This window comes from Trachemys scripta, chromosome 1, assembly GCF_013100865.1.
Source record: "Trachemys scripta elegans isolate TJP31775 chromosome 1, CAS_Tse_1.0, whole genome shotgun sequence".
In the NCBI taxonomy this organism is placed as follows: domain Eukaryota; kingdom Metazoa; phylum Chordata; order Testudines; family Emydidae; genus Trachemys; species Trachemys scripta.
In genome coordinates, this window is record NC_048298.1 from 24,962,215 (window position 1) to 24,986,218 (window position 24,004).

General features: G+C 42.6%; 1 protein-coding gene across 3 annotated transcripts in view; it reads left to right on the plus strand.

Moving 5' to 3' along the window:
* Positions 1-7,286: 7,286 nt before the first annotated feature.
* The window catches only part of LHFPL3 (LHFPL tetraspan subfamily member 3), a 427,282-nt gene continuing 410,564 nt past the window's right edge, over positions 7,287-24,004 (plus strand). For all 3 annotated transcript variants that reach the window (XM_034766197.1, XM_034766205.1, XM_034766187.1), the window contains exon 1: positions 7,287-7,755. In XM_034766197.1, coding sequence (XP_034622088.1) covers positions 7,302-7,755 — 454 coding nt within the window. In that variant the 5' untranslated portion in view covers positions 7,287-7,301. The remainder of the gene's footprint in view (positions 7,756-24,004) is intronic.

The following is a 24,004-nucleotide window of genomic DNA, read 5'->3' on the forward strand; positions in this document are numbered from 1 at the left end:
CCTATGTTTTGTGTCGCCTGCAAACGTTATCAGTTATTTTATTTTCTACTAGGTCACAAATAAAAATTAATTAAATAGCATAAAGCCAAGAACCAATCCCTGCAGGATTGCATTAGAATCACACCCATTTGATGATTACCTGTTTACAATTACATTTTGAGACCTACCAGTTAGCCATCTTTTAATCCATTTAATGTGTGCCATGTTAATTTTATATCTTTCTAGTTTTTTTAATCAAAATGTCATGCAGTGCCTAGTCAAATACCTCACTGAAGTCAAAGTCTATTGCACCAACACTACTACCTTTATCAACCAAACTTGTAATCTCATCAAAAAAAGATATCAAGCTAGTTTGACAGGTTCTATTTTCCATAAACCCATGTTGATTGACTTTAAATAAATTACCCTCCTTTAAAACTTTATTAATCAAGTACCGTATCAGCCACTCCATTATTTAGCCCAAGACTGGTGTCATCCCATTTACACTTTTAAAATATTGGCACAATATTAGCTTTCCTCCCGTCTTCTGGAACTTCCCCAGTGTTCCAAGATTTATTGAAAATCAATATTAACAGTCCAGCAAGTTTTCAGCCAGCTGTTTTAAAACTTTTCCCAGATGACTTAAAAATTTCTGACTTTAGTAGCTTTTGTTTAACATCCTCCCGAGATACTAGTAGAATGAAAAGAGTGTTATCATATGATATGACTACATCATCTGTTTTTTTCACAAATATGGAACAGAAATATTTATTTAACACTTCTTTCTTTTCTGTATTGATAATTCCACCATTTCCATTCCTTATTGATTTTCTACAATTCCTAATTTCTGATTTATATTAATTATTATCACCTTCCTCTTTCTTCCATTTGTTTAATATATTTATATATTTTTGTAGCTGCCTTCACTTCCCCTCTAAACCAGGTTGCCTTCCTCCTCGATTATTGGATGACCCAAAAACCATAAACTATTCTTAAACAATTCCCAATGATCATTTACATTTTTCTGATTAAATTCTTCCTTCCACCCCACCAATCAACAACAAAGGACTTTAAAGTATTACTAAAACACAACTTCAATAAAATCCATTTTTTAAACAAAAGAACTTTTCTCTCTTCCCTCTCCCCACCCCTACCCCCACCCCAAGAATGCTTTAAAAAAACCAAGAGTACCAAATTAATGGTTAGCAAACACAGGAGCCTTTCCTCTCTCATACCATGTACTCACTTTCCTGAGGATTGCCACAGATGTCTACCTCCAATACTCCTGATTCCTGAAAGTAACCAACAGAATTAGTTAATGGATATACATACACACACATCCCTGCATACATCTTCATGATGCTCCAGTTCCTTCACTGCAAGGTTAGGTAACATGGTGGTAAAAGTACTTGTGTGTGGCCTGCACACCATTGTTAGCACTGGCACAGCTGCACCATTGCTGAAAACCATGTAGGATGTACCTCAGGTGACACTCTCATGACCTTCACGATGATTCCCTGACTTCATGACTTCAGGGACCTCACATATCATTGGCAGAGCAACCCTTCAACCAGGAGGTGGGAATCTGACCTTTAAATTAATCTCTTCAGAGTTCAGAAACAACCACTAACTAGGCTACTAAGTATAAGACCTACTAAGATGTTGAGAGCTTGAGTGAAACAGATATGCTACACTTTGAAAACTAAACTTACTGATAATGGAGATGTGACATTAAAAGCTTTCAGCTAAGTAGTTCCAGACCTTAAGCATATTTCCAAGCTGTTGTCTTTGGTTTTGAGGTACAGTGTTTCTCCAGTTACAATGGACAGAATGTACTGAATATTAAGGCTATAGGCTATTGTTTAATAACTTAGTTCCTAACTCTGTTTCTACGTTCTTTCTGACATCAGGATGCTGACATGACTGCTGGAACTCTGGCAGTGGAGCTTTTTATTTACTTTGTCTTACTCTATCACTAACAGACCCTAAAACAATAAATCTTCTTTTCCTAAAATCCTCTGGTTGCTCAGCTGTACCTCAGGTTTCTTTCCCTCCTCCAGCAACATAACAGGCAGTTGTGCAAGTTCCCGCTTCATATATAACTGTCAGAGTGTAACTTTAAGCATCTAGCACATTATGAACTATGTTAGTCTTTCAACATAATTGACACAAGCAGGGGCAGCTCCAGGCACCAACGCACCAAATGCGTGCCCGGGGCAGCAAGCCGCTGGGGGCAGCCTGCTGGCCGATGTGAGGGCAGCAGTCAGGTTGCCTTTGGCGGCATGCCTGCGGGAGGTCCGCCAGTCCCGCGGCTTCAGCGGCAATTTGGCAGCAGGCACGCCAAAGCCGTGGGATCGGCGGACCTCCCACAGGCGTGCCGCAGAAGGCTGCCTGACTGCTGTGCTTGGGGCGGCAAAATACATAGAGCCACCCCTGGACACAAGATAACCTCTTTAATACATCTCAGTAAGATCTGACTAACATCCAGTATTCGGGGGGAGGGGGGGGGTTTAGAAAATAAACAACAGGAATTAGAAGTAAAAGACCTAAGCTTAAAAGTACAAGAAATTGGAGAAATTCTGGAAATTCAGGAAAAAAGATTTGTTCTCTTATTGTCCATTATACTCTCTCTTGTTCTCCATCCCCATTAAGGAGAAAAGCACCAGTAAGAAATCTTAGTACCGCAAAGTCACTCCTGCTTGTCAGCCTCAAATATGCCTACTGGAGGCAAGAAACATTATTAAACTTTAACATTAAACAGCCATGTTTTTTAACTCTCATCTGGTCCAAAGTAAAGTTTGTATTCCTCCACACTGATCCCTTATCATATTGTCCTGCCTGCCAGCACTAGAATTGCATTTGGACATTCTCCAATTTATGATAATTTAGTACTTTGTTTGAAAAATAAAAACAAAACAGAAGTTAATCAAAAATAACATTTTATATGACCCATTTGATACATCTGACTCTTAGAGAAAGCCATGAGATGTCTGAAGCTAGCAAGTAGGGCTTAGGACTATAACAGTGTTTAAAAGAGTACTGGATAAATTCATGGAGGTTAAGCCCATTAATGTCAGAGAGGATGTTCCCAGATGTTGCTTCAAAATTTGCCATTGAGTTGATGCAAGAAAAATACATAGATGTTTTGAATTACATTATAAAATTCAGCAGCCTCACTAGAAGCTGATGCTGCATCACTGACCACCACGTTCAATGAATTAGAACTGCATGGGACAAAAAAAAAAACTCAAGGGTTTAACTCTCGGATCCGTGTCTGCACTCCTCTGTTCTTTCCTCTCATGTTGGCACCATTATCGTAGCCCTGACCTCTCATGTCAGCTATCGCAATGTCCGTATCTTCCAGCTTTTTAAGAAGCACATTTGTCCTACCAGTTCCTGTAGTATCATCAATGTCAATATATTCTAGAAAATGCTCTCTGACAGTCACCATTGCAGGGACATTTTCACTAGGTTCTGTTGTTGTTACAAACGCACCATTAAAGTCATTTGTTCCGTATGGCTGATGTCAGGTGTGCAGTCCAGAATAACAGAGTAATATCTTGCTGACTTCAGATCTGCCACAATCTTCTGTTTGACTTTTGTTGCCAGTAACTGTCTGATCTCATTTTGAATTGTTTTTCCAAGATGGTGGTGTGTGTACATTTCTTGGTTGGTGACTCTTCTTAGTTGCTCCTGGAGTACAGCATCAAACTCAGCCATCAGCTCCACAATTTTAAGGAAGTTTCCATTGTTTGGCACATACAGCTGATCTGAAGTGCCACGCAGTGCTAAGTTTTGGGTAGCAAGCATTCTCACAATGGGAATGAGCCTTTTCAGAACATTTTGCCAGTAAAGAGACTCTGATGCAATCTTCTCTTGATGCTGATCATCTATGGTGGTCTTTAACCTTAGTCTCATCTCAAGCTCTTTCCACCTATGAACTGCTCTCTGGTGAATTGCTGCCTTCTCATAGCATGACATATTTCTAGCCAGATTTTTTCAGTCCTTTGTTCCTGTAGAACTCAATGTGTCTGAAGCATTAGACTGGAAGAGTTTGCAACAAAAACAGTATGCAACATTCTGGGTTTTTGAGTACATAAGCCATGGCCTCTCCACTTTGTCACCATTGGGGATTTCACATCAGTAATGTGTTGGATGGAAACTTCTATTTTCATTGTCTTTGGAGAACATGAAGTTTTTCACTTGCTGTGGCCCATGCAGTACAAGGAAGTCCCTCAGGCTACTGCTCAAGTGGTCCACAGTCCTGGATCATCTAGACTTAAGGAACTAAACTCAGCAGCAGCTGTTTCTTGCACCTCCACCACACTCTTCTCTGATCTACACTTTTCTTCAGGAATGTGCATGGTTACATCCATTTGAAATGGAGATATGTATGCTGCAGTAGCTGCCAGGTCACCTGCACTGTGACTGACTGGAAGATCAGGCATCTCCTCATCACTCACATCCTCACTGGAGCCGGAAGGCTCACCGTGAACATTTGTGTCTATGTATCTCAGGAGAGCTCCTTCCTGCTTAGATAGAAAAGCTTCCTTTGCTTTCTTTCTTTTTCTTTATGTTGCCCCAGAGGGGCGTTTTCTTCTTTCACTCATGACTGCTGTTCTGTGTCAGCTATAGTGGCTCTCAACACTCAATTGAAGGGGACAAATAAACAGGCTGGTAGCAGGGCCTGAGTGAGGGAAGGTATCAGCGTCTTAGGGGCCTAATTGGCTCCTACTACTTCAGTTGACTGCTTGTTCTCCTCAGGTGCGTTCAGGGAAGCAGCAGGAAACAGGAAGCTTCCTGAGAAGCTGGTGTTAATCAGTCCAGGCTCCTGAGGGTGCTAGAGAGTTACATAGGAGGCTCCTTCTCCTCTCTCTCCCTGCAGCTCCTGTTGCTTTCTGTTATTCCCTCTCACCTTTTCTCCTGCCTGCCTGTTATGTCTCTTGTGCCCTCCTTCCTCCAGCACAGTATTCTACCATCTCTGTGCATCTAGAGCAGAGAGAATACATATGCACCAGCAGCAGACATAATTTTCCACACTCTGGGTCCTAGTGGCACTCCCCCACAGTCTGGCACCTGAGGCAGCCGCCTCAGTTTGCCTCATGGTAAGGCCAGCCCTGTGCTGCCTCTTTTGCACAAGAATAGCAGGCTCAGCAGCCAATGGAGGACTAATGGGGACCACCTCCAACTTTACATTTTGGCATGCACCTGCATGAACCATGACTAACTTATTCAGCTATGTGGGCCTGTCCAATTCTGAATATAGACTGCGCTGTGACAGACTGACAATATCCTGTATGAACTTTATTGAATTAAGTTAATCCTTATGAATTAAGTTAAACCTTTAGGATCCATTCTATTAAAAATGCAGTTGTGTATGTGGTATTGTCGGCATGTCCCTTCTCTAAGAGTGACTAATGCAATCTCTTGCGAGGTATTAGGAACTTCAAAGGGGCTTTTGGAACAATACCCCCAGTACTTCCTAGGAAATCCACTTCACAGGTAAGGGGAATGCAAATAGCCCATTTGAAATTCACCCTTTTGAAGCTACACCCTGGACAGGAAAACACATTGTTTACTAATTACATGCTCCTGGAAACTTCAGCTCTAAGGCCCCAGAACTGTATAAAGGGTGGACTAAACGTGGTATGAATGTGCTTGTTCTGAGCTGAAGCTGTGATGAACTTGTGACCACAAAGGAAATCCCTGGGTGGGCTGGTGGACTGCTCCTGCCAGAGCCCATATTAGGCTTATCAGATATCTCCCAAACTCTATGAGTGTGCACGTATATTCTTCTATTGTTTTTTAATGTTTTCTCTACAGTGCTTTTACCTTAAGAATAAAATAGAACTGTCTGGTAACTTATAACTGTTGACAATCACTCTGTTATCAGTCTCTGAAGAAAAAGCAAGCAGTTTTGCTTGGGCAACCTATCTCCGCTGGGAATAATACAATGTAGGTGGGGAACTGTGCAGCCTGGAAATACGCCAGTCGGAAGGGACTGAGACACAGGTTTCCACCCCAAGACAGGCAATGGTAGGGAGCTGGGAAGATACAGGTGCAGTTGCCCTAAACTGTTGCACACATCTATTCCTGAGACCACTTCCATAACCAAGCCCTTTTGTGTGCACCCATCCTCGAGCATCCACTTGCTGTATGTGTGCATAACCACCCCACAATGAAAACCCTGTTTGTGCCCATCTCATGCTTGACTCCAGAATTTGTGAGTTCAGGTGGCTTGATGCACATGGAAGCTGTTACCATTTTTACCCTAAATATTCCATAGCAATGGAGAATCCCACCTAAAGTCAGATCCTCTTGGAGTCTGGCCACCACTGCTGCAAGTGGCAGGTAGCTCAACCTTATGCAGACAGCTACTGACCCTGCCTAGGGACTGGTGTCCAAGCCTTCTGATCACCTCCCCTGTGCAGTAGACAGGTACTGGATTGTGGGGGACAAAGGACAGTCAGTGCTGTTTGCAGTGTTGTAGCCCTATTGGTCCCAGGATTTGAAAGTGACAAGGTGGGTGAGGTGATATCTTTCATTAGCCCAACTTCTGTGGGTGAGAGAGTCCATGTGCCAGCAAGCGTGAGGGAAGTTAGGCAGGTGCCCCAGGCTGTTCCAGACAGTCCCCAGAGATGGCTGCGAGAGACCAATGCTCTTTACTGTACAACACTCGGTGTCTAGTTTCTAAGCCTGGTGCTCTGTTGGGAGCCCTTGTGTTTCCAAGGCCAGGTGCACAAGGAGAAGGAGTAGAAACCTAATTTGAAAACCCAGGAAGCCCACATTGGGGCTGAGTTAGGGGAGACTGGAGGTTTTGCAGGCCCTCTTTAGCTCTCCCCCGTGCCGGGTGGCCCTGCTTGCAGATACTCCCGCTCCAACTTCTGGAGCCCCGGCACACCGCCGTTCTGTGCAGGGCCTCTCTGCAGCCTGGTCGGAGGCTGCTCCCCGTCCCCCACCCCTGGCCTCCCGCTCCCGGCCCCTCCCCTTTGCGTGGGGGCACAGCGCGGCTGCCCGCTGCCCCCCACGCCCCGGGCAGCTGCCCACCTGAGCGCGCGCCTCCCCTCCGGCTCCGCCGCGCCGGGACGCGGTTGCGCAGCAGCAGCCGGCGGGGCAGCAGCGCGGGGGGCTTTGCACTCGCCGCCGCAGCGCCGGCGACGGCAGCAGGGCGGGCTCTCGCCCGGGCCAGCGCCTGCCGGCTGGGGATGCTCGCCCCCTAGGCGGCGGCGGGGGATGCCGCGAAGCGTGTGACGCTGGGCGGAGGGTCTGGCTGTCGCAGCGCCGGGGCGGGCAGTGCACCGCGCGGGGCTCTCTCGGGGAGGATGCCCGGAGCGGCGGCGGGGGCGGCGGCGGCAGCCTCGGCAGCGGCGGGGATGCTGCCGGCTCAGGAGGCGGCCAAGCTCTACCACACCAACTACGTGCGGAACTCGCGGGCCATCGGGGTGCTCTGGGCCATCTTCACCATCTGCTTTGCCATCGTCAACGTGGTGTGCTTCATCCAGCCCTACTGGATCGGCGACGGCGTGGACACCCCTCAGGCGGGCTACTTCGGGCTCTTCCACTACTGCATCGGCAACGGCTTCTCCCGCGAACTCACCTGCCGGGGCAGCTTCACGGACTTCTCCAGCCTGCCCGCGGGAGCCTTCAAAGCCGCCTCCTTCTTCATCGGGCTCTCCATGACGCTCATCATCGCCTGCATCGTCTGCTTCACCCTCTTCTTCTTCTGTAACACGGCCACCGTCTACAAGATCTGCGCCTGGATGCAGCTGACCTCGGGTGAGTCAGGGGTGCAGTCAGCACTGCGGGCGCGGGGAATAAACTTACGCCTGCTGCGGGCACCCGAGTCTCACGGGTTAATAGGAGTGCGTGTGTGTGTGTGTGTGTGTGTGGGGGGGGGGGGGTTTGTCATGCATCTCCCATTCACCAGCACCTGCCGCCAAGGGTTACTCAACAGTCAGTCTCTATGCAGGGAGAGGGGGGCTGGAGAAACTTACATGCAGTGGTAGTCGTTTAGACTGGGTTAATATCCCGCATGCAGTGAAGGGGCTAGGGGGCTCATAGAGACACGCAGATTAACACTGACTATCAAGGGGTAATATCCTCCCCGCAGAGATGGGGCTGGAGTGTTTGTATGTGTATGTGTAGGGGTGTCAAGTCAAAACTTCCATGCAGTAACTGTGCCCGGAGTTAAAGTCACCCCGTGGAAGGAGAGAAGTTGGGAGATCATGCTAATACATGAAAAAGCTTAACTGCATTAACAACTGAGATGACCTGTCTATATCAGACCGTGTGTACACTGTGACTGCCTGTAATGTATTGAAGCATATGCTAGAGTAACATATGACCGCTGTCTCTTCCCCTTGCATCCTCATAAAAACAGATGTGTGTCTTAGAAAGCAGCCCCAGTGAGCAGAAATTGTTAAATAAAACAGAGAGGAATCTAGAAACTAAACCATGTACATCCAACCCAGAACATCCATTTGGACAGGGCTGGCATATTAAGAAATATAGTGAAACCACCAGCAAAAATCTGTCCTCTAGTAGATCAAAGGTCATAACAAAATGGTAGGGGAAACCTGGGAATGCTATAAAGTGGCCACATAGAACAAGAAAGATTGACTGCTGGGGGTTATTTGCAGTAGTATTGTAACCTGTTGAAGGTTAGTCCTTAGTGCGAATTTCCATGTAGTTACCAGGAAACCTTCCTCCTTTCAGTAACATCACAGGATGAAGTCTTGTTATTCTTGCCAGGCTGGAGAGCAGCTGAGGTCGTTGGATTTTGTGTGTGTGTTTTTAACAAGATTTATTCTCTCCCCCCCCCCCTCCGCCATGGCAGAAAGATAGAAATCCCATTGTAGTTATTATTTTCAGTGTAGAGGTATGCAGACTTCATCTGAAATTCCCCATCACAAGCATTTAGTGCCTTCCTTAGGAAAGTGCATGGGGAAGAAAGAGATACAGAGAGAGAGAAATCCTGGGCTCCCCTAGTATTCCCTCCCTAGGTTTCCAAACAAGCTATAGTTTGGGTTAGGAGAGAGGAGCAGGATGGGGAAGGGTATAACAAAGCTTTAAAGAGCCTGTGGAAAATGTTAGGTTTTGGCAGCAGGAAGTAGAGGAGAGAGGAATGAGATCCAGAGTTAAGATGGTAATAAAAGAAATTTTAACAAGAAAAAAAAATTCTGTAACAATCTGGGGAGGACCTGAGTATGACATCTAAGCACAAATCTCACCTGCCCTCCTGCGGAAACCACCAAAGTTGAGGTTTTTGCTTTGCAGAAATAAGCTGTTTGGAAGCACGGGGAAATGTCTCCAAAATGGGTATTACAGTTACTTATCCAGGCTCCTTAATACAGCTAAATTAATTTAATTTTCACAGCTCTGATTCTTCCAAGTTGTTTGTTCACTATTATTTAATTTGCCATTTACAGTTACTGGGTTGCTGTAGGAATTTCTTGTCTGTTCAGAATGGGTTTTCAAATTCTTCACATTTCTTATGTATTGTTTGTTTATGTATTCTAGGTATACTTGCTGGTTGTTTTGTTTATAGTGTTTAAGTTTCTGCACAGAACAATGGCTTCCTTTATCACTTTGGGCCTGATCCTGAAGTCATTTGAAGTCAATGATGATAGCTTTGCCACTGACTTCAGTGAGAATAGGAATTGGCCCATTATATTTGCTCTGGGAATCCTGTGTGATATTAGCCACTTCTTTTCCTCTTCTATAAAATATCTTCAAATATGCTGTTAATTTTATGGATCATCATTGATGCAGGGAGGTGCAAGCTGCATCTCTTTGCATCAGTAAGGTCCCAGGGCTCTACTGGGGATTTCCTGTCTACCAAAGACAGGTGGAGCTTTGACCTGTGGCTACGGCTCCACTGAAACCTAGCTGGTAGATAGTGCTGTGACTATGCACTGAACCAATGCATCTCCAACCTGCTTTGGTCATGCACCTTACACGGCCAGTGCAGTTAACTTTCTAGATCACTGGTATACTTTCCAACACCAGAGATCTGGAGCCCCGCTTTACACAAACAGAAGTCAGTGTAAGCCGGGAATGAATTTTGGCTTTGTGACTTTATTCCTGTGCAGTTGAGAAAAAATGTTTAGAAATCACAGCACGAATTTGGCTATTTGAAAAAAGAGTTGGTTGGATTCGTATCAAGCTGCAGACACATAAGGGTGGCACTGATGACTTGTGTTCCCATTTTTCAAGCAAATCTGAAGTGTGATTTTTTTCAAAAGCTCCAAAGGTGGCATAACCACTCCCATTGAAGTCAACAATGGGAATTTAACCATCATCGTCAATGGGAACATAATTTAGCCAGTACTGAGTTCTATTGAAAATCATATCTAATTTTTTTCGTTCCAAAATGAAAATTCCATGGAAATGAACTTATAAGTATAACGCTGGTTGGTTGTCTTTCATTGTCAGCTCTTTGTGAAAGCCTTGGGAGAACAAGGACTAGAAAGATACAGGATACTAAAAGGGTCGGACACTGCTGCTTGCTTAAATATTATACCTTAATTTATCTTAATTTAGCTATTATCTGATCATTCAATTTAAAACCAGGTTTCAAAAATCTGCCTCAAAGATAAAGAAATATGACTGAAAATCCGGAATTGTAGATCCTTGCAGGTTGCATGCTTTTAAGATTTTATAACAGAAGAAGGCATGTAACTGCTGTGGAATAGAGGTATAACTAGAAAAGAAAATCAGCATTACTCAGTTTCGACGAGCACTGGCAATTTTCCTACAAGTTCTATCACGTTCTGTTTTTGTTGTCATTTCATTGTTTTAAGAGTGTAGGTCATTCAGCATAATCATGCAATGTTGTTCTCATAAATAGATGTTATAATAATAAATAATGTTAGCTAAATATACATAAAGGTATATTTAGCTAACAAGAACCAAACACCTTTGAAGTAGTAAAACAGGGGTAGGCAACCTATGGCACGTGTGCCGCCTTCGGCACATGAGCTGATTTTCAGTGGCACTCACACTCCCTGGGTCCTGGCCACCGGTTCGGGGGGCTCTGCATTTTAATTTAATTTTAAATGAAGCTTTTTAAACATTTTAAAAATCTAATTTACTTTACATTATAGACTTATAGAAAGAGACCTTCTAAAAACATTAATATGTATTACTGGCACACGAAACCTTAAATCAGAGTGAATAAATGAAGATTCGGCACACCACTTCTGAAAGGTTGCCAACCCGTGTAGTAAAATATGAATATTTCTACTAAAGTGTGGGTGCATATTTTATTTTGGGCTTTATTTTGATACATCCTGTAACAGAAGAACACAATGTAGTGCTTTTATTAAATCTGGCAATAGTAGAGGGGCTGCATTTACATATGAAGGATCAAACACAGAGGTTGACATCTTTTGATGATATCCCATTCAGTTCTCATTCCGCCTAGGGGATTTTACTTGAGTTAGGGCGGCAGGAATGGGCTAGGATTTTGGTTTTAAAAATCCTTCAGGACATAGTTTATAATAACTCATGTAGAAGAGACTAACAGGATGATATGGCCCTTATTTGGAAAAATAATTTTTATTTGAATAAAAGGTAAGCGATATCTGAAACATATACACTTTAATCTCTCTTTCTGGGTATGTAATGCTTGATTAACTAGAAGAATGTGAGAAAAATTACACTTCAGTCTCTCAGTTGTGTAGCTGTAGAAAGCATATATTAAATTCTGTAATGATTTTTTTCAGTGTTCACACTTTTTTTGTTGTCACGCGTGTAATAATATCAATAAGCAATTTCATATACTGATAGCCAACTATAAGGGCCCAATTTTCAGTCAATGACCTCCACTCTTGCACCTGCAAAACTGTACATTCAAATATTTATACATGCACTTCGAAAAATTTAAACACCTGCATGCACACAAATGTTGGACTCTACACCAATTTTCTGTGTTAGAATCTGTGTAGACCAAGACCAGGAGCAGGCACGGGTATGTGCATGTACAACTTTTCCCCATCACATGTAGAAACTGGGTATTTTGCTCTTTATTATTTATCAAGCATCCAAAGTGTTCTAGGTACCTCAAAGATCAAGTCATGTCTCAATCTTCTTTTTCATAAACTAAAGAAACTGAGCTCATTAAGTCTCTCACTCTAAGGCATTTTTCCACTGGAAGGCATTTGTGGTTGCTTTTGGTGTTTGTTTTGGTTTTCTTGGGTCACTGTAAGATTGTAAGTTCCAGCTAAGGAAAAAGTAGACAAAACACAGGGTAAGTGTAGAAACATCTATTAAACCATGCTGGTGTGGAATGCATTGCAATATACAAGCTTTTAAATAGAATCTTAGTTCTGTGCATTGATTAAGATGGCAAGTGGGGTTGCATCAAAATTAAAGGGACTGATTCTCCACTATCTTGCATCTCGTGTTGTCATATACACTTGGGTTAAGTCTGCAGGACCAGATAAAATTCTTGCATGAAAACTAAAAGAGCTGGCTATGGAGGTCTCTAAGTTATTGACAGGGATATTTAACAAATCTTATAATACTAGGTAAATGCCAGAAGACTGGAAAGAAGCCAAAGTTCTGCCAATATTTTAAAAGGATAGACTGGATGACCCAGGTAATTATAGGCGAGTTATCTTGACATTGATTCTTGGCAAGATTACAGAAAGGGTGATCTAGGATGCAGTCAGTAAAGATTTAATGATGGAAATATAACTAATACCAATCAACATGGTTTTATGGAAAATAGGTCTTGTCAAACAAAAGTGATATAGTTGATGAGATCACAAATTTGGTTGATAAATATGGCTGCATTGACATACTGTAAAATGCATGGACTTCTCTAAGTCTCCCATGGTACTCTGATTTAAAAAAATAGCACTATACAAAATAAATACAACCCATATTAAATGGATTAAAAACTTGCTGATAGATCTCAAAAAATAATTGTAAATGGGGCATAATCATTCAATGGAGATGTTTCTAATGGTGCCCCACAGGGATCTGTTCACATCCCACTGCTATTCAATATCTTTATCAGTGATCTGGGAAAAAAATAAATAAAAATATAAAATCATTACTTGTAATGTTTGCAGATAACACAAAAAATTGGTGAATGGTAAATACAATAAGGAAAGGTCAGTTTTACAGAGTGAACTAAATCATATGGTAAGCTGGACATACTTGAACAACATGTGTTTTAATACAGTCAAATGCAAGTTCCTACCTCTAGGAACCAGGAATGAAAGATGGGATTTATAGATGGGAGATTGTATTATGGAAAGCCAGCGAGTATCAAGTAAAAGTAAGGAGGTGGTATTACCACTCTGTATAGCATAAATGAGACCGTTGCTGACATAATGTGTCCAGTTCTAGTATCTATGCTTTGAAAAGAATATTGATAAATTAGAAATGGTTCATAAAAGGGCTACAAGAATGATCTGAGGTCTGGAATAGACTTCCAATGAGAGCCTAAGAAGCTGAATCTATTTAGTGTTTCCAAGAGAAGGTTAAGAGGTGACTTGATTGCAGTCTACAAGTATTGACACGGGAAAGAGATTTCTGGTAGTAGAGGGCGTTTTAATCTAGCAAATACATAACAAGAACCCGTGGATAGAAGCTGAAGCTAGAAAAATGTGGACTAGAAATAAAGTGCACATTTTTAATAGTGAGGGTAATAAACCATTAGTGCACCTTACCTAGGGGGTTGGTGGATTCTCTGTGGTTTGGAGTCTTTTTAAAACAAGATTGGATGTCTCTTTCTAAAACATATGCTGTAGCTTATCCAGAAGTTATGGGGTTGATGCAGGAAACACTTGGTGAAATTCTATGGCCTTTGCTATGCAGGAGGCCAGACCAGATGATCATAATGATTCCTTTTGGTCTTAAAATCTATAACTGAATGGCTGTATAATGGTACAAAGGAGAATTCTTCACTCACACCTTTGGTAGTATTTTGCACTCACTTTGCACTCCCTCTGTATAAATGCAGTGAGTACACAAGACCTAAGGCAGTAGAAAGTCAGGCCCAGAACATCCATATGGGTTTACATAGTTTCAACAGTGATACCAACTCTAGTTAAATTAAATACTTCCTCACCAGATTGAGATGACTGAGCTTTTTAGTTCCTGTTGGGAAAAGTGGGCTGTGGATCCATTAGGAAACAATTCTGACAAAAGTATCGGGGTAGCCATGTTAGTCCGTAGCCACAAAAACAACCACGAGTCCGGTGGCACTTTAAAGACTAACAGATTTATTTGGGCATAAGCTTTCGTGGGTAAAAAAACCTCACTTCTTCAGATGCAGTTCTGACAAAAGGCACAGAGGGCCCTGACTACAGCCAAACCAGTGCAGACTCAGTGTATTGTGAGGGCAGGATACCAAATCCAGCAGCGGCTCCAGGAACCGGCGCTCCAAGTGCGTGCCTGGGGCGGCAAGCTGAGGCGGGCACCCTGCCGGTCCCTGCGAGGGCGGCAGTCAGGCAGCCTTTGGCGGCATGCCTGCGGGAGGTCCGCCAGTCCTGTGGATTCGGCGGCAATTTGGCGGCAGGTATGCCGAAGCTGCGGGACTGGCGGACTTCCCGCAGGCATGCTGCCGAATCCGCGGGACCGGGGACCTCCCCCAGGCATGCCGCTGAAGGCAACCTGCCAGCCGTGCTTGGGGCGGCAAAAAAGCTAGAGCCCTCCCTGCACAAAGAAGAGTAAGGCTGTGCATTGTGTGGGCTCCCTGCATAGAGGGAAAATTAGGAGCTGGCCCATAAGAGAAGTGAGGGTGGGGCTGCTACAGCCTCTGATTATCTTCAGTGGGGGGACAGTGCAAGAACTGAAGGGAAACTACTGGAAACTTGAGGCTGCTTTAGTGGCCATCATATGACCTCACTATTACTTTGTTGCCTGAGGGGAGATTCTTTTCCTCCAAGCTCAGTGGAGATCATCAGTACACAGCCCATGTATACTGGGTGTGGACTGGGGTAAGGCTCTGACACACTTAGTGTCATTCTATTGACATTATGTTAATTGGGATGGTTATTGGTGTATTTGTTTGTAAATTATTACTAGTACATGACCTAAAGGGATGTGATAGGTGCAGCATATAGATTAAAAAAATACATCGCTATAGGTTATTATTTAGGAAGGTCAAGGAGAAGTTACTGTTGAGAGCATGTAGTGTTTCTTGTCTTTACAAGTTGGCAACCCCTTATTTGACGTCAACCCCTATAATTTACTATAAAAGTAAGACTAAAAAAATTGTATCAATGATAACAGTGATAAACCTATATAATTTATTTGTGTGTGTTTCAAGAGGTTGACAGAGGATACTTGGACCCTGAAGGGTAAGAGTGTACAGGGAGTGGTGGAGCAAGATTTTCTTTGCTTTAGATTGTAATAAAATTTTCCATATACTGGAACCCCCTCCTCCGCCGTGCCCCTGATTGCCTTTCGTGATCCCAGTGGGGGTTGTTACCCATCAGTTGGGGAATCATTGAGATAGTGGATCAGTGTGGCAAAATATGCATGAAGTGTCCAATCAATATGAGGAAGAATTCCATTTACCTGAAAAAAAAATCATTATATGAGAGGCAAACAGAAACCCGAGAGAGGGCATGAAAAAAGGGTAGCATCAAGCATGGAACATTGGCCGACCAGGTACTTGTTCATGAATGGCAGGGTTTCAAAAGCACTCAGCATTGGCCTATCTCCCAAATCTGCAGGAGGTGTACTATTGACTTCATTGGGAGCAGAGTTAGGCCATTGCTGAGTATTTTTGAAAATCCCACACAGAAGATTTAATGAAGAAAGTTTCTGTATAAGAAAATGAAACAAAGATGTGGAGCAGCATGGTACGACTAGATATAGTAGAATATATTTTATGAAACAAGGTCAGTTGAATTTCAAACATGGAGACATCTATACCTTTTCAGAAGTGTAATGTACTGTGGTATAAACAGTCTACTTTGATCCTACAAAGATAAAAACACTAGACATATCAGGACCAAAAATCTGTAGCATGATCAGACAGACAGTCTGGACTCAGTATTTGAAAACCAACAAGATCCAGCTTTGAAGAACGACAAGGTCACAGTAGTGAAACGTCACAAAGAAATAAAATTAAAAACGTGTTCGTTCAGAAATGGTGAAATGGAAAAAGAAAGACATGAAGAAAACTAAAGATGGAAAAGTCTGCAGAATTTGATAACATCAGTTAGAAGCAGCATTGTTAAAAAAATGCAGTGGCAGCATGACAGAGCGGATAGCTAGAATATGCATCATTGTGTGGAACAGTGTGCAAATCCCAATTACTAGGAAAGAGAAAATTACAGCTAGAATCCTTAAGAAGGGGAATATAATATACTCTAAGATCTATCTATTCTAAAAAAGATATTATCCATCTTCATTGCTGGCAGATTGAGAGATGCGGAAGACTTGAAGCAAGTTGCCCTTAGAATGAGAAGGTCATATATAACATGGGAAAGGGCTGCTTTATTTTCTCCATGAGAAGCCAGATGCAAATTTCTGAATTTCATTTATTATAAAAAAGTAGCCGATAGCCTCCATCGAGCGTCTCTTTGACACAAGCATATCATGTGCTATTTCAGAAAAGATAATTCAGTCCAATAACTGAGACTATATCAGAAAGAAAAGGCTGAAGAATATATGGTTTATGATAAATAGTTGATGAGATGTCATATTTCATCCTCCTCCTTTTTCTGGTTATGTTTTAGATGCTATAAATATGTGGGAGAGTAAGATAGACACAGACCTTACAAGGTCAAATTAAAATTTACTGAGTTATGATGTTTAGAAAATACCACTTGTGAAACCTTGCTTTTTGTTGGCATAGGGCCAAAATCTATTTGCCTTACTTACAGGAATAGCCTATTGAATGAGACAAGTAGCCTCATGTAAGCAACGTGAGCAGAATTTGGCTCAGAGGGGGTGTCCTCAATCTGCATGTGGAAGTGATCTTAATTTCATTTCAATAATACTTTCTTGACATGAGGAGATATTAATGTTTCAAAAAATATAACCAAAATAGGAACAGATCCCTCAGGGTCAGGGATATGGGATGGGGAGGGGATGTGCCAGCAGTTGCATATTATTATTCTTCCTCCCAACAACAACATTCCTGTGGGGAATATGCAAAAAGTTATTGCATCCTAATATTCCTCTGCATCATGGAACATCTCCTGATTCTCTACCTCCTGAGAGTGAGTGGGCAAGAGAAGCCCTGGCAGCAGTTATATTGGAAGGGCTCGGATAATAGTGTGGTGGCACAAGGTCTCTGCATGCGTGACCATGATTCCTGGAGATCAGTAAGTTCCAGGGCAGTATTCCCTGCCCATTCAGTGACTGTGCACGTACTGAGAAAGAGGAACACTTCTCAGCCTGCCAAGGACAAGAGCTGGGATACAGTGTGTGGCAAAGACCCAAAATGAGGGGCACAAAAAACCGTGCAGGAAACTTAAAATGACATGGTATTCATTGCTTTAGTTTAAATGACTCTATAATCTCAATATAATGAGTCACTTTGTGATGTGATTTTCAATTATATAAGTAAGGGGAGGTCAAACTTTTGTGGAATGTAGGTAGTTTTGGGACTACAATGAGCAATGTCCCTAAAAACGAGGCACACTTGAGACCTGTGCTAGGAGGTTTGGGTCTGTGTGCAAAATGTATCCACCAATTTTGCAAAAAGTTGTTACGCTTTTTGGCGTACAGAGATAAAAAAAATATGGCCCATGGTTGTCAAAAACAGAGATGAATCTTACTAACTGATTAGGACAGTGTGTTTCAGGATAAGATTTCCCCCAGGAATTCATCTACTTAAACTCAGCTACTAAATCTTAGAGTATTATGTCCCCAAACATGGCAATGGATCTTCACTAGGAAAGCTTAAAGTGTAGCTTCCCAAAGAGTTAATTCAAGGTTCTTAGATTAATTCCCTGAGAGAGAAATTATGGTCTCTGTCTTTCAGCAAAATAAGAATTTATCATTCTTATTGCTTTTTCTCCTCTAAAGAAAGTTAATTACTACTTGGCTGCTGCTTCTTAATATTTCTCTTTCAGATTACTCTGTAAAATTATATCACCGAATTAGTAAAAGAATGACACTTAACTGCAAGTATAAGCATTATACCACAATAATATCATTTCTCAAATTAGATCTCTAAGGTTTGCTGCAGGTATTTCTTTCCCTGTACAGGGGTGGCGGGTTCAAATTGGAAGAGAAACCTAAACAAGTCTCTTCATTGATAATCTGTTGATTAATGTTGGATGGGCTTGCTTGGCAATTCCTTGCTAGTTTTGAATAAACTGTGGCTAGGGAATCTGTAACTTGGGCAACTTTAAAGAAGGATTGGATGCCTGTAGTCTTGTGAACAACCTGATTTGTCAGCAGATTGCATCTTTGGCAAACAGACTTCTTTCTGGCTAAAGCCATCTTTTATTACTTTTCTAGGAAGTGGCATCCATCAGCACAGCAGTGCTATGGTAGAGAGCATCCTTCACATAGGACCAGATTTTCACAAGCTCAGCTCCCAGTTTAGGTGTCTAAATGGGAACTGAACTCTTTACAAAATAGCCATTAGTGACTATCTTTGCTTCAAAATGTCATGTCTTGCCTTCTTGAATTCCTCTTCCTCTTATCAAATTCAAAGCTCTGTTGGCTTGCCAGCCATGCACGTTTGAATTTAAGATGGGTGAGATGGTTTGAATCTTTTTGAAGGAAATGGCGCTCCTTTTTGACCTGAGTGGCTAGTCAGAATTTGGGACTCTGGGGATGTTCCAGTTGGAAGTAGAAAGTGATGGAGTCTGGCATTTTCTTTGATGCAGTTTTGTTTATTTACAAGGAACACAGGAGGAACCAGGAACAAAAGGAGCATTTTTTAGTTTACACCCCAAGCCTCTTTAGCCAACACACCCAAAAGTTCTTTCTCCAGGATCACACTGTGCTTACAGGTTGCTGCTTGGTGCATACACATGTGCTTCCCCCATGTCCCCAACCCACTACTGAAACCCTCTTAGTGCAGTCTCCTGGGCAGGTTCACAACTGTCGTTTGTCTTGGTGGGTGGGAGGTTTTTTGTTAACTCAACCTGACAGCTATGTTAATTGAAGGGTACATTCACACCCAATCTCAAAGAAGTTTGTGGTCCAAACTGTCGCCAATACCTCACAGCAGAACACAAATATACAGCTGGCACATCACCAGTTGTCAGGCAGATGGCCTGGTGGTTGCATCAGCTTTAATTTCAGAATCCATTTGTGAGGAATTGCAGGTCTAGATGAATGCTCTTCTCTATTCTGTTTCATTTACTGTGCTCATCATCATACTATGCTTACTTTCTCCAGTTAAAAATAAACAAAGTGACCAACAGCTGTCTGTCAGGAAAGTGGGCTTTCTTTCTGTCCATCCCCCCCGCCCTTAATTTCCATTCTGTCTTGCATTCTGACCAAAAAATAGACATTATTCTTCCCCTGAGAGACAATCTAATGGGATCACAGGAGACAACTGCTAAATTAAAATCCACTATAGCAGTTTTTTGCACCCACAATATGTATGTAAACTGGGATGTTTATAAGAGAGATTAGTCTTTATAAGAGAGAAATCTACTGTTTGATTGTATAGGACTAAAGGGAATTATAACATTGATCTCTAAACCTGTTTTAAAAAAATCAGGGCTTCAAAAAAGATTCTGTTTACAAACTGCAAATTCTACAGAATATTTGGTATAGTATTGCTAAGCATGTTACTTTGGGAAGGTGCCCCTTGTCATTGGCATAGCGTAATTATTTTGTGATGTCAGGCTGCTATGGAAAGTATTTTACGAAAGATCAGAGTAAAGATGCAACTAAAATCCTTCTAACTTGTTGACATTCAATTTACCACTGGACTCTATTTTGTGTGTAAGTAGGTTTGTATTGCACATATCTAATGCAGAAGGCGTGCGCCTGACCCTGCACTCCTCACTCAGGCAAAATAGAAGGCGTGCATGAGGAAGGACTGCAGCATCAATTTCTATGTCTATATTTTTTATTATTTCTTTCCCCCTCCTTATCTCTGAGATATCTTATTCCCTGGATGTTTATGAGAGAGAAGAGGGATCTTTTGTCAGCAAGGGCAGAAAGGGAATTTAATGGATCAAAGAACCATGTATAATATGTGTTAGCATGAAAAAAAGCACTTACTGAATCACAAAATTAAGTACATTCTAGACTCCTAAAAAATCTTTACAATCTAGTGCATATGATGAACATACATGAACCTGGACAATGAATATTTAAAACCCTGAGAGGTAGCTCTGGTGATCTAGGTATCTGGGGGAATTCTTGGCCCCATTGAAGTAAATGCCAATACTCCCATTGATTTCAGTGGGTCTAGGATGTCACCCCTGGTATATAAAATAGTCAAATTCAACCATATAACAAGGAATTGGCTGATGTGATTGCAGAGTCACTGGCCATTATCTTTGAAAACTTGTGGCGATCGGGGGAGGTCCCGGATGACTGGAAAAAGACAAATATAGTGCTCATCTTTAAAAAGGGGAAGGAGGAGAACCTGGGGAACTACAGCCAGGTCAGCCTCACCTCAGTCCCTGGAAAAACCACTCAGCAGGTCCTCAAGTAAACCATTTTGAAGCACTTGGAGGAAAGGAAGGTGATCAGGAACAATCAACATGGATTCACCAAGGGCAAGTCATGCCTGACCAACCTGATTGTTTTCTATGATGAGATAATTGGTTCTGTGGATATAGGGAAAGCAGTGGACGTGTGCTATACCTTGACTTTAGCAAAGCTTTTGATACGGTCTCCCACAGTATTCTTGCCAGCAAATTAAAAAAAATATGGATTGGATGAATGAACTATACGGTGGATAGAAAGCTGGCTAGATTGCCGGGTTCAACGGGTAGTGATCAATGGCTCGATGTTTAGTTGACAGCCGGTATCAAGTGGAGTGCCCCAAGGGTCGGTCCTGGGGCCGGTTTTGTTCAACATCTTTATTAATGATCTGGATGATGGGATGGATTGCACCCTCAGCAAGTTTGCAGATGACACTAAGCTGCGGGGAGAGGTAGATACGCTGGAGGGCAGGGATAGAGTCCAAAATGACCTAGACAAATTGGAGGATTGGGCCAAAATAAATCTGATGAGGCTCAACAAGGACAAGTGCAGAGTCCTGCACTTAGGACGGAAGAAGCCCATGCACCGCTACAGGATGGGGACCGACTAGCTAAGCAGCAGTTCTACAGAAAAGGACCTGGGATTACAGTGGATGAGAAGCTGGATATGAGTCAACAGTGTGCCCTTGTTGCCAAGAAGGCTAACCACATATTCGGCTGCATTAATAGTAGCATTGCCAGCAGATTGAGGGAAGTGAGTATTCCCCTCTATTCGGCACTGATGAGGCCACATCTGGAGTATTGCATCCAGTTTTGGGCCCCCCCTCTACAGAAAGGATGTGGAGAAATTGGAGAGAGTCCAGCGGAGGGCAACGAAAATGATCAGGGGGCTGGGGCACATGACTTATGAGGAGAGGCTGAGAGAACTGAGCTTGTTTAGTCTGCAGAAGAGAAGAGTGAGGGGAGATTTGATAGCAACCTTCAACTACCTGAAGGGGGGTTCCAAAGAGGATGGAGCTCGGCTGTTCTCAGTGGTGGCAGATGACAGAACAAGGAGCAATGGTCTCAAGTTGCAGTGCGGGAGGTCTAGGTTGGATATTAGAAAACACTATTTCACTAGGAGGGTGGTAAGGCACTGGAATGGGTTACCTAGGGAGGTGGTGGAATCTTCATCCTTAGAAGTTTTTAAGGCCCGGCTTGACAAAGCCCTGGCTGGGATGATTTTTAGTGGGGGATTGGTCCTGCTTTGAGCAGGGGGTTGGATTAGATGACCTCCTGAGGTCTCTTCCAACCCTAATCTTCTATGATTTCAGTGAGTTTTAACTATATGGGAAGTTTGAAGAGTCTCTAATGGCAGAGTTAAGGGTTGTGGCCTAATTTACATTTAAACTTCTCAATTTCCTGGATTTATAATGCTTAATTTGGGGATAATTACACCATCCCTGTAATGTATTTTATTCTTAATTACTAATATGTACTTCCAAGTTTAGCTCCCTCTTAACATAGTTTTTGTCTGGGATTAAAATAAAGACACAGCCTTATAAAGTCATGTCTCTGAAAATTTATAAACAAGCATTGGTGTCTGTACCATACAATATCGTAGCCACTATTAATTCCCATATTGTATGTCATTCTATCCACATCTCACTACACAATTCAAATGTACTAACCTACTGTATAACCAAAGGAATTAAAGCATCACTCTATGGTTAATACAGTATGATGAGAGAAAATTCATCTTTATGATGCAAACGTAAAGCTATCATTGCACAGTCAATTTTATACACAGTGCACTCTCTTTAAAGAAGGATGTAAGTTAATTTGGTATATAAGACGTTGCCAGTGTGTAGCCAAATTAGGATATAATGACATACAATATGGTGGGAGTTAATAGATGCCATAGCACTGTAGATTACAATAAAAGTATAGTGTCAGTAAAATGATTTGATTAGTCTGTAGCCAGTACGCCAGATTGTTACATGCTGTAAAATGCATAGCCAGGTATTGTATAACAAGATCTATGGCAGGAACTGCACTCTGCAGCAAATTACAGAGGGAGCCCAGACTGTAAAATTGAGTACAATATCACCCTTTAGACAGTACAGTGTAATACAAGTCTGTAACTAGAATAGTACAGTGTGAGTCAGTTCCCAGAAAAATGTATATCAGGAGCCACTTGTCCCCTGTCTGTGGCTCTGTCTACACTACAAAGTAGGGTGTGATTCCCCTGCTCATGTAGACGTACTCTCACTGAGGTAGTGCGAGTGTAAATAGCAATGTTGCTGTGGTAGCATGGATAGCAGCTGCAGAGGCATGGCTGACCCGTGCCTTGTACACACCCACACTGTTTTCAGCCAGGTTTGTACTTGGCGTGACTCAGCCAGGCCTCTGCTGATGCTACAAGTGCTACACTTCTAGTTTTACTTGCGGTAGCTCCATGAGAGGTAACGTGAGCCTGCGTATGTGAGCAAGAGACTCATACCCTTGCTTGTAGTGTAGGCATAGTCTGAGTGATTAAATTCCAGAGAAAGGAAAGTGTGGTATGTGCAAATCTACTGTGATGCCCTGATAAACTGCCTAATTATAGTGACTAAGCAAATGGCCTATTAGTGCTTTACTAATCCCTTGTCCACTTATCTTATTAAAAAGCCCCAACTTGTTTAAGCCTCCAAACTGCACTTGTGTGAGACTACATGAATCCTAGCATTCCCATTACTGGCACCCTTGTCTTCTGCCTTTCCATCCCCTTCCATTCTGTTCTCCCCACTCCCCCAGCCCCTGGTTGAATGCTCTCCCTATCTAGACTCTAAGCTCTTTGGGGCAGGAACCATCATTTATCGTATGTTTGTACAGAGCCCAGCACAGTGGGTCCTTGATCCTGATTGTGACCTCCAGTCTCTGCTGCAATACAAATTATAGTAATAATAGTAAGCTATTTTTATGTTAGTGGTGTCTGAATGGTCCTTTGCATACACAGTAACTGATCAACAATGGCAGTAACTGTGTGTGCAATAGTAGGCCTACTGTATGACTTGTGAGCATATGTGATTGGATGTATAAACCCCTCACCAGTGATGAAGGGGTTAAAGAGCTGCTGTGGGCAAGGCTGGCCCTGCCCCTCTGGCCCTGTCAGTCATGTCAGAGATGGAATAAAAGCTTAAAAGCAGGAAGTTCCGGGACAATTGAGCTGCTCTGGGAGAGAGCAGACAGTGGCTCTGCAGCCCCCAGGAGAGACTCCTGGAAGCATTCAGGGGAACTGCTTTCAGGAAGGCCATTCACCAATCCCCCTATGTCTACAAGGAGACAACTGATTCTGGTGTACCAGCCAGGTAGGATAGAGTCATAGACTTTAAGGTCAGAAGGGACCATTATGATCGTCTAGTCTGACCTTCTGCACAACGCAGGCCACAGAATCTCACCCACCC